This window comes from Bufo gargarizans, chromosome 11, assembly GCF_014858855.1.
Source record: "Bufo gargarizans isolate SCDJY-AF-19 chromosome 11, ASM1485885v1, whole genome shotgun sequence".
Classification (NCBI taxonomy): Eukaryota; Metazoa; Chordata; class Amphibia; order Anura; family Bufonidae; genus Bufo; species Bufo gargarizans.
The window spans coordinates 50,058,609-50,069,510 of NC_058090.1; the positions used below are offsets into that span (position 1 = coordinate 50,058,609).

The window sequence follows — 10,902 nt, forward strand, 5'->3', positions numbered from 1 at the left end:
GAGGGGTGCACTATAGGTGCTCATGTACAGGCTGGAGGGGTGCACTATAGGTGCTCATGTACAGGCTGGAGGGGTGCACTATAGGTGCTCATGTACAGGCTGGAGGGGTGCAGTATAGGTGCACATGTACAGGCTGGAGGGGTGCAGTATAGGTGCACATGTACAGGCTGGAGGGGTGCACTATAGGTGCTCATGTACAGGCTGGAGGGGTGCACTATAGGTGCTCATGTACAGGCTAGAGGGGTGCAGTATAGGTGCACATGTACAGGCTGGAGGGGTGCACTATAGGTGCTCTCCTTGCTCTTGCGATCAGCAGGCTCATTAGAAGCGCAGGCTCAGCTGTATTGTCTGGATCACTGCTGGCTCCTCCTCTGCTGCCTAAAACCTGGCTCCTGTCTAAAACAAACGCAAAGAAACCTCTGAAGCTGCACTCAGCCCAATTAAGGCGGACTTTACGTGTACACCCAACAAGAGCCCGGCGCTACGGCAACAGCACCACAAGATTTGGCAAAAAAAAAAAAAAAGAGGAAAAAAAAAGGGAGAGAGAGGGAGAGATCTCTTTCTTTTTTTCTCCCAGCCTCAGAAACATGTCGATGAGTCCCAAGCACACTACTCCCTTCTCAGTGTCTGATATCTTGAGTCCTCTGGAGGAGAGCTACAAGAAGGTGGCTATGGAGGGCACTGGCTTAGGGGCTCCCCTGGCTGCCTACAGGCAATCTCAGGTGTCTCAGCCTACTATGCAGCAACATGCTATGGGCCACAATGGACCAGTCAGTGCTGCCTACCACATGACAGCTGCAGGGGTTCCCCAGCTCTCCCACACCACCATGGGGGGCTACTGCAATGGCAACCTGGGCAACTTGGGCAATATGAGCGATCTGCCACCTTATCAGGAGACCATGAGGAATAGTTCAGCGACTGGATGGTATGGAACCAACCCAGATCCAAGATTTTCCACAAGTAAGTACCAATACTTTTTTTTTAAATTATATCACATACAAATATATAAATATATATTTAAACTTCAAGATGTTTTTATTATTACACTATATCTATCTCTATGCAAACAGGATATATCAAAATCTATGGGAGCCATCATTCAATATATAAATATTATAGATATAATGTAAAACTATAATAGCTATATATACACACACACACATATATATACATTCATCTGTACAACTGATAAAAGCAATAACTATATATATACTATGTATAGATGTAATGTAAAACTATATATATAGTACTAACGCACGGTATATAGAATAGATAGTAAAACTTTAATATCTGTCTCATATCTATCTTTATCTGACATCTGTATGTAATGTAAGGTGACTTGTTAGGTTTCCGTATATGTTAGATGAGGTCTGTACTAGGACACTTTTCCTTCACACTCACATTTCATAACAGTTCTCTTCTGCACTGTCCATAAAAAAGTTTTCCAATTTTCCCAAGAGCTGTGTTAAATTCAGCATAGCAAAAAAATTTTTTTTAAAAACACACTAAACTACTAAACTATAACTATAGTAGTATAATAGTAGTAGAACAAAATAGCATTAAAGCTAGCTCCAGTGAATCCGCTCTGGGAGACCTGCAGCCTACAAATGCCTGGAAAACTTCAGCAATAATGTCCTTGTGATTTTATATTATTAGCTGTAGCAAATATTTTAATTAATATGATTATTACTAGAGTGTAATTTTGTATACATGGTTTGTAATCTATCTATCTATCTATCTATCTATCGCATATCTATTATCTATCTATCTATCTATCTATTTCATATCTATCTATATCTCATATCTATCTATCTCATATATATCTCATATCTATCTATCTCATATATATCTCATATCTATCTCATATCTATCTATCTATCTATCTATCTATCATATAAAGGCATATTGTGTTTTGTATTTTATTATTGCATGTAACCTACTGTTTTATATGTAAAAATATATGTGTGTGTGATATAAACGCATATTTTATGTATTTTATTATTTTATCTAGCCTACTGTTTAATGTGTATGTGCAATTTATGATGAATGATGATTACATCCAGCCTAGTGTTTTTATATGCTGCCTATATGTGTGAGTCTGTGTGTGTGATATAAAGGCATATTTTATGTATTTTATTATTGCATCTAGCCCACTGTTTTTGTGTATAACATAAAGGCATATTGTGCTATTTATTATTATTGCATCTAGCCTAGTGTTTTATGTGAATATATATATGTGCGTGTGTGTAATATAAAGGCACATTTTGTTATGTATTTTATTATTGCATCTAGCCTTGTGTTTTATTTATACAATTCTCATCTTGTGTCCTACTATTTTCTTCTCTTTTTTAGTCTCCCGTTTCATGGGTCCCTCCAATGGAATGAATATGGGAGGTCTTGGCAATATGGGATCATTAGGAGATATGGGTAAGAGTATGGCCCCACTTCAGAGCACCCCGAGAAGAAAACGTAGGGTGTTGTTTTCTCAGGCCCAAGTGTACGAACTGGAAAGGAGATTCAAGCAACAAAAATACCTATCTGCTCCAGAGAGGGAACATTTGGCCAGTATGATCCATTTGACTCCAACCCAGGTGAAGATCTGGTTCCAGAACCACCGCTACAAGATGAAGAGACAAGCCAAGGACAAGGCAGCACAACAGCAGATGCAACAGGACAACAGTTCTTGTCAGCAGCAGCAATCTCCAAGACGGGTAGCAGTTCCAGTGTTGGTTAAGGATGGCAAGCCATGCCAGGCAGGTTCTAATACCCCAACAACTGCTCTTCAGAACCACCAGCAGCAGTCAGCCACAGCTCTCACAGTCACCTCCAATGGCTTGGGGCAACATCAGAGCCACCAAACAAACAGTGCAGGCCAGTCTCCAGATATGGGTCAGCACTCCAGCAGCCCATCAAGCCTCCAGAGCCAGGTTGCCAACCTTTCTCACCTAAATAGTTCCAGTTCTGACTATGGTACAGCCATGTCCTGCTCTACCTTACTATATGGTAGGACATGGTGAATACAACCTAGGTCCTTCTGTCCCCATGCAACCCTTCTCCTCTCTTAAAAAAAAAAAAAAAAGATGGAAAAAAAGCAAGAAAAAAAGCAGTACTTTAGGGGGGGATGGATTTATAAGAGGGTTTCTCTGAGCAAAAAGAGAAGGGGAAGGATAGAGGAGATAGTTATTAATCTGGATGGATGGTACTCAAAATGTCAAATGGAAAGGAGGCTTGGACTTCACACTACCTTCCCACCTTACCTGCTTGTATATAGGGCTACACTGACTGAAGATTGTGGGGTTACTCCACTCTTAAACTGAAGAGCGATTTTATTTTATCTCTTAGTTTCTTGTGACATTGTAACCTCTCTGTCGGACGATTTGGAATATTTAGTTTTTAGTCATTTGTAAATTTGGTTGTAAAACTAAATCTAAACGAATATTTGTCTCCCTTTTTTTCAATTTTGAAATATTTCTACACCAGAATTTGCCGATGTTTTATCTTCTCTAGGTATAGGCTATAAAAAAAAATCCAAGTAATGTAAAAGATGCTCATTAAAAAAAGAAAAAGCAAACACAAAAAACAGTAATTTATTTTTATTTTAATTTTTTTATTTCCTCTATATACTTTTTTTCAATTGTTTGGATTGAGAGAGGTCACCTGACTTCTAAAAATGTGAATAAAATGATATCATTGCACCAATTATGAACAGATCCTGTGAACTGGAGAGGACCTGCAGATGCTTATGGGTCAGTACAGTTATTCCCGGGGGTCACTTTTTTAATTGTTTGCTTGCCAGATCCTAAACTTAAAAACTTACTGAATAGAAAAATCTGAACGAATCCCTTTATGTTCTTGACACAGATAACTATGTAGACCTGAACTCTATTTTCTCCTCTAGTCTGCCCTTTTTCTATGGCTACATGATCAGTATGATTGTATTCATGCACAGGGATAATTTATGAGACCTGGTCGAAGCCACTGGATTTATGTGACACCAATTTATGATTAAACTGGTGTATGATTATTTCATGACATCCTTGTTCCTTTCTTCTTTTTCTCTTGTCATAAAAATGTTCTCTTTTTCTTTATACTTTGATGTAATGATATCAATTAAAAAAAAAAGTAAACAAGAAAATTGCATTAGCCTTTATGGTGTGAGACGGTATACCTGACATTGCGCAGACAGAAATAAATTCCTGATATTTCTAAAATAAAATGAACAGGAAAGTTTAACTTCTTTTGGAAAATCTATCATAGGGTTTGCGTGTATTATCTATCTAATATAAAATATGTGATCTGAATGAATATATATATAAATATCTATATATATCTAAGATAATATATTATATATATATATATATAGATAGTATTTTATATATATATCTATATATATATATCAGAATATATTTAATATCATAATCTTAATAATCTAAATACAGCCCCAACATATTCTGCAGTTTCACAAATATATGAAGATTGAATATATAATTTTTTCTAAATCTGATATATATATATATATATATATATATATATATATATATTGATATATACATACACACACACACATTGTCTATCTAATATCTATCGATCTGTCTATTGATCTATATATTTCATATCTATTTATTATCTATCGCATATCTATCTATCTAATATATATCTATTTATTATCTGTCTATCTATTTATGTATCTATCTCTCTATCTACCTATCTATTATCCATCTACTATTTGTGTGATCTGTAGCTGATTGTAAGCTGCACACATAGCATCTTTGTCATTTAAATCCAAGGACATGGTATACTATTGGCTTTGGGATAATTATTTTGTACATCTACTTATCCCCCTTACAAAAGATTTGGTTGCCATTAAATGAAGTAATTTTCATTTTGTCCCATGGCCGCTAAGCTCGGAGTTTGTTTGCCTGCTCCATAGAAAGGTGAGCTGCAGTTAAGGCGCTGGAGAGCCTGCAAACAAGAAATGGAGCCGGATTTACATATCAATCAGCAGGCAAGTCAATACCAGGGGCTCCCCAGCCTCTGCCTCTGCCCTATACAACTTGGACAATTCTGCATTGAGTGCCCAATGTTTCCCTCCACTGCTGAGGGATCTGGTGTCTATACTACATATGCTACATGAACATATGCTACAGAACCTGGGGGTTAAAGCATGGAGGGGGCAGAATGTGTCTCAGTCCTGTCGCCCCCACCTATGGCTTCTGCTAATGTCTAAAGGGAGAACTATTCCAAAATACAGATTTAAACATACTAGACATTAAAATAAACGAAATTACAAATATTAAAATAGTTAGGGCAATTCCATTTCACAAAGATACTGCCAGGAAACAGGCTGCCAGGTAGTCAGTAATATTTAGCTCAGTTCTGCCTGGCTCCATCCATCTGGGCTGCCCTTCCAAACCCTCTTTATGAGGGAAACTGTAACCTTGGCTACTGGGAAGAAAGCTGACAGGAGAAAGGCTCGGTGCTCCTAATGATCTGGTCTCCACAATGGCAAACTTAGAGGTAAATGCAAAATTCTTCAAGAATGTTAATCCTGTGATTGCCTACTACTCAATTATCTGCCGAGCTGTACATATAAGCAGTGGCTGTGCCTCTATCTATCTATCTATTTATCTATCTATTTATCTATCATATATCTATCTATCTAGCTATCAATTTATTTTTCTATCATCTATCTATTTATATCATGTCTATTTATCTATTATCTATCTATCTATCTATCTATCTAATATATATATATCGATCTAATATCCATCTATCTAATATTTATCTATCGACTATCTATCTATCTATCTATATCATAGCTAGATAGCTATCTAATATCTATCTGTCTATATCTATCTAATATCCATCTATCTGTCTGTCTATATCTATCTATCCATCTTTATCATGTCTATCTATCTATTTACCTATCATCTATTTATCTATATTTCTATCTATCTATCTATCTATCTATCTATCTTATGTCTATCTATCCATCTTTATCCTATCTATCTATCTATCTATCTATCTATCTACCTACCATCTATTTATCTATATTTCTATCTATCTATCTATCTATCTTAAAGAAAGTGAAATTGGATGAAAAAAGAGAGGACTAGACATAAGAAACGAGATCCAAGTAATGTTAATGTGGTGTAATAGGATAGATAGATAGATAGATAGATTACATGAAAGACAGACAATGACAGACAGATAATTAATATTTTTTGCTCGGAAAATCTATTTATTAGGTTTGTATTTTTTTTTATGAAAAGGAAATATCATCGCATGTGATTTAAAAGTGTAGAGAATGTATGTCCATAATATGAAAAAGCTTCTTAATTTTTATTTATTTATTTTATTCGCAAAATATTGTAACTAATTCAGAATGAATATATATATATATATATATATATATATATATATATATATATATATATATAGATATACATACATACATACCTTTTACTAAGACATCAGCAGTTTGTTTAGTTTTTTGTAAAATAATTATATCCTGGCATGGAGCAAATCTACAATTCTTCTATCTCTTATAGTATAATATTATTTTGAACTAGCGATTTTCGTTTACCTAATAATACTATATAACACGACTTATCACCTGAAAAAAGTGTTAATTTAATTTTATTCCCCATAATGTTGTTAATTATATTAATCACAACAGCTCTTCTCTTTTACAATATTATTATTATTATGGTTTAGGGAAATTAAAGCCTTTTAATCAGGAGAATATGCTATTCTTTTCACCCCACTCCACCCCCCTTCATTTTCTTCAGATTTACCTAGCTTCAAAAATGCATATTAAAATAGATGAGTAATTAAAGTGGGAGTCTATGAATAAAAGAAAGCACACATAATGACCATAGTATAGATCTGGAAGCAATACAAACATGACTATTGCCGACATGGGTATTCCATTTTATAGAATGCTGCATTTCCTGAAAATAAAGTAAATCTTCATGAATTGAAAGTAAAACAAAAATAAATCTAAGAACTCAAATATATTATATATTATATTTATATATATATATATATATATATATATATATATATGTGTGGTGTGTGTTTGTATCAAAGTACACATATTTCTATATACATATATATGTATGAGGTATATTTATATTATTTTATTCTTCGATGTAGTCAGATACACAGAAAGATGACTGTGTATAAATCTATATATCTTGATTAAAGAAAACTGTAGTATATATATATATATATATAATATTATATATATATATATATATATATAATTCTAATGTTTTTTGTTGTTTTATTCACTTTCTAGGTTTAGTGCCACTTTGTACTGTCAGGACACAATACTTGCAGCGCCATAGTTATTAGAATATGTTGCCTGCACTGTGGTAAGACTCATTGGTGAGGCAGGAGCCACAGGTTGCTTGCTGTTTGCATGCTTCTTTAGAAATGACAGGTGGTTCTGCAGAGACCCTCCTGGCTGTGGCTGCACACATACACCATGTACATCTACATTATGTCTGGGGGTCCCAGTGATCAGACACTGCTAGGTCTCTGTACAAAGGCAATGCAATTATAGTTCAAATAGTCAAAGGGAAAAAAAATGTTGCAAAATATATGGAGCAGGAATATGAGGAGGACCTGCCTGCAGAGGTCTGTCACCATCATCCTTTCTTCAGTTCATTGCTCTGGTGAGTGATTCGGATTCAATACACATAATCAGTCGGATGCCTTATTTCCATTAGAAAACAGTTCCATTTTCAATCATGCAGGGCTGCAGTGTAAAAAGAAGCACTTGAGATGGGGGTTGTAGGGTAGTGTGTGCTATGGGCTGGGGGTGACATAGGTCTTGGAAGATCCAACCAAGGACTAAATGAGGTATCCCCTACCTCTGTGTGGAATATATGTTGTAGGACTGATATGTAACCTCTTCTTCCCAGTGTAACAACCCCTGAGAGAATATGATTTAATTGCTCTCAAACTCTTTGTCTGAAGGAATTGGAGACTCCCTGGTGTAAACTCCAGCTTCAAGAATATGAATTGTGGGAGAAAGGAAAAAAAAAAAAGGAGAAAACTTTGATTGTCCTTTTCTGATCTCTAAGGTTAACCGTCATTTACATCAAGAGGATTTCTGAGCCAATTTGGAGGAACATGTGTGAATAAGGCGTTATAATAGTAAGCTACAGCAGAGGAAGAGGAAGAATGTGAAAGCTCCCAGTCCTCAAGTATATCATGTACAGTGGGACCTGAAGAAGACAAGGAGCAGCATCTACCTTCAACCCTTAGGTCTCAGATTCCCCATCTGCTGTGACTCCAGGGCATCATAATGACTCCTTATCCAAAGATTTACAACCTATTTTATATCTTTATAGTGATGATATTTATAAACTCCATCTCCATCATCATTAGTTATAATTATCTATTTTATTATGTAGGCATTATTATTTTTCTTACCTGAGTTTCAAGCTTTCACTTGAAGCTTGTTTAAATTCCTTCCCAGTAAGAGCTAGAGATTTATTCTTATATGCAAGAATGAAAGAAGAATTGATTATATATATATATATATATATATATATATACATACACATACACACTAATATTTACACTAATATACTACATATATGAATATATACACACTAATCTTTACACTAATATACTACATATATGAATATATACACACTAATCTTTACACTAATATACTATATATACACACTATTTACACTAATATAATATATATACTAATATACACTAATATATATATACACTAATATATACTAATAAATATATATATGTATATACACACACTAACATTTACACTGATATACTATATATACATATATATATATATATATATATATATACACGCACACTAATAGTACTTACTTATATGTATATACACACACTAATATTTACACTAATATACTATATTTATACACTATTATATATATATATATACACTAATATAATAAATATATACACTATTATATACACACACTAACACTAACATTTGCACTAATATACTGTATGTACATATATATATATATATACATACACACACACACTAATATATATATATATATCAAACGTTAAACCACAAGGACTAAAAAAAAAAAAAATAATCACTCAATGTATTCTATACTTATAAAATGCTTCTCTACATTGTAACTAGCTACACATTATTACAATACACCAGAGGCCGTGCAGCTGACTGGACGGATACTATACAGACGCGTTTCTCCCTCCCATATCACCTCTTCTCTCCGGGGAATGACAGTTTAATAGGAAGCGATTCCTGTCCTATACACACTGCTGCCATAACCGCAGTCCCGTGTGAACACGCACTCTGCTTCCCAGCCTTGATCGCACATTATCCGGTCATTCTGCTGAATGGGACTCTGGGAGTGATCAGACAGGACACATGTGAACAGAGAGCAGCACTCATGTCGAAATGCATTGCATCTGAAGTCTGATCGTGAATTTCTGCTATTAGAGAAGATGAAGAGAATGAATGTGAGGAACCATACAGAGTGATATCCCTGCAGAGGGGGCAGGGGGCAAGAGAAGGGGGACACAGGGGGTGTTTGGGGGTACAACTCTGGCCAATAATATGAGTCTTATTAAGTGCAAAGTGGAAATGATCAGGAAGGGAATGAATACCAAGACAGGAGTCATCTCTCCATATCTCATGTAAGGAGGGTGGACCACCCTGAAACCAAAATGATCCATATACAAAGTAGTGCAGTATCCAAAGAAAGCTACTAAACCCTATAGACATCCATTGAACTGACTGAATCATACAAGACACAATAAAGCAATCATATTGTCCCCATGATGTCCTTGTCCTAACCGTGAACTAGCTGGAGATCAGGCCAGTCTGCTGAATCCTACCCAACACTGCTCTCCTTTATGGCTGTATACTAGAACTAACATTACCTGCTCATCATTATTATTATTATTATTATTATTATTATTATTATTATTATTATTATTATTATTATTTTGGCCAAATAAATGTTGTTTATTTTTTTTTATATTTTTTTATATTCTAAAATGTTTTGAAGGTTGCTAAAAAGATAAATTTTTACTATCTTCTGCACACTGGTTGGGATCTTTACAAGGTCAGCTTCACATACATCCAGTGATCTAGTTCAGTTTCCCTTCAGAATGGAGCAGAAAACTAAAGCCAGAACCAGTCCCATAGTTTTTTAAGGGGCTGTCCATATACATATATTGTGATGCCAGCGACATGTCAGTTGTGATGTCAAATAGTGCTGGACAGAAAAACGCGTAGGGTGAGTAGGGGTGAGCGAATTTCTGTTTTAGAACTTCTGTTGGGGTTAATGCAGAATTGCGTTATGGATCCCGCGACCAAGGAGCATAAGTTATAGTCCGTGTCGCAAAAAATCTATTTGAGATGGATTTTTATGCGACTGTCGCATCGCAGTCGCAGCATGTTGCATGGGACACCATAGACTGCCATTATAAAAATTGTCTCGCGTCATTGGTGCGACAAATGTTGCAGTGTAGTCGTGCCCTACTTGTCGCGCGACAAATGTCGTCGTGTAGACCTAGCCTTAAAATCGCTCTCAGGTTTGCAGCAAATCAGAGCAACTGGCATTTTGGACGAAATATATAATTAGAATTATTATTTTTATTTTTTTTACATTTTTTCAAATTTTCTCATTATCTAGCACAGGGATGAGCAAGCTTCAGCTGTTAATGAAACTTCAATTCTCAGAATCATCCTTTCACTTCTATGGGAGTTACAAGAGCAGCTGAGTAAGTGTGCATGCTGGGAGTTGTAGTATCACAGCATCTGAAGTAGGGAAGGTTGCTGATCCCTGATCTATCAAGAGTGTAGAGAATAGATGAGAAAAATTTAGATAAACAGCATGACCAAAGATCAAATAG

At 35.3% G+C, this 10,902-nt stretch overlaps 1 protein-coding gene across 1 annotated transcript; it reads left to right on the plus strand.

Annotated features, from left to right (window-relative positions):
• The first annotated feature begins 534 nt into the window (after positions 1 to 534).
• NKX2-1 (NK2 homeobox 1) lies at positions 535 to 4,128 on the plus strand. Its single transcript, XM_044272447.1, has 2 exons — positions 535 to 960; positions 2,353 to 4,128. Exons 1-2 carry the CDS (start codon positions 588 to 590, stop codon positions 3,015 to 3,017), a joined length of 1,038 nt encoding a protein of 345 aa, XP_044128382.1. The 5' UTR covers positions 535 to 587; the 3' UTR covers positions 3,018 to 4,128.
• The last annotated feature ends 6,774 nt before the right edge of the window (positions 4,129 to 10,902 follow it).

What these genes read in the sequence shown, in the direction of transcription:
- NKX2-1 (XM_044272447.1), top strand. Translation starts at nt 588, where the DNA reads ATGTCGATGAGTCCCAAGCACACTACTCCCTTCTCAGTGTCTGATATC. An exon ending in AGATCCAAGATTTTCCACAA is followed by an intron (nt 961 to 2,352) that starts GTAAGTACCAAT and finishes TCTCTTTTTTAG; the next exon opens with TCTCCCGTTTCATGGGTCCC.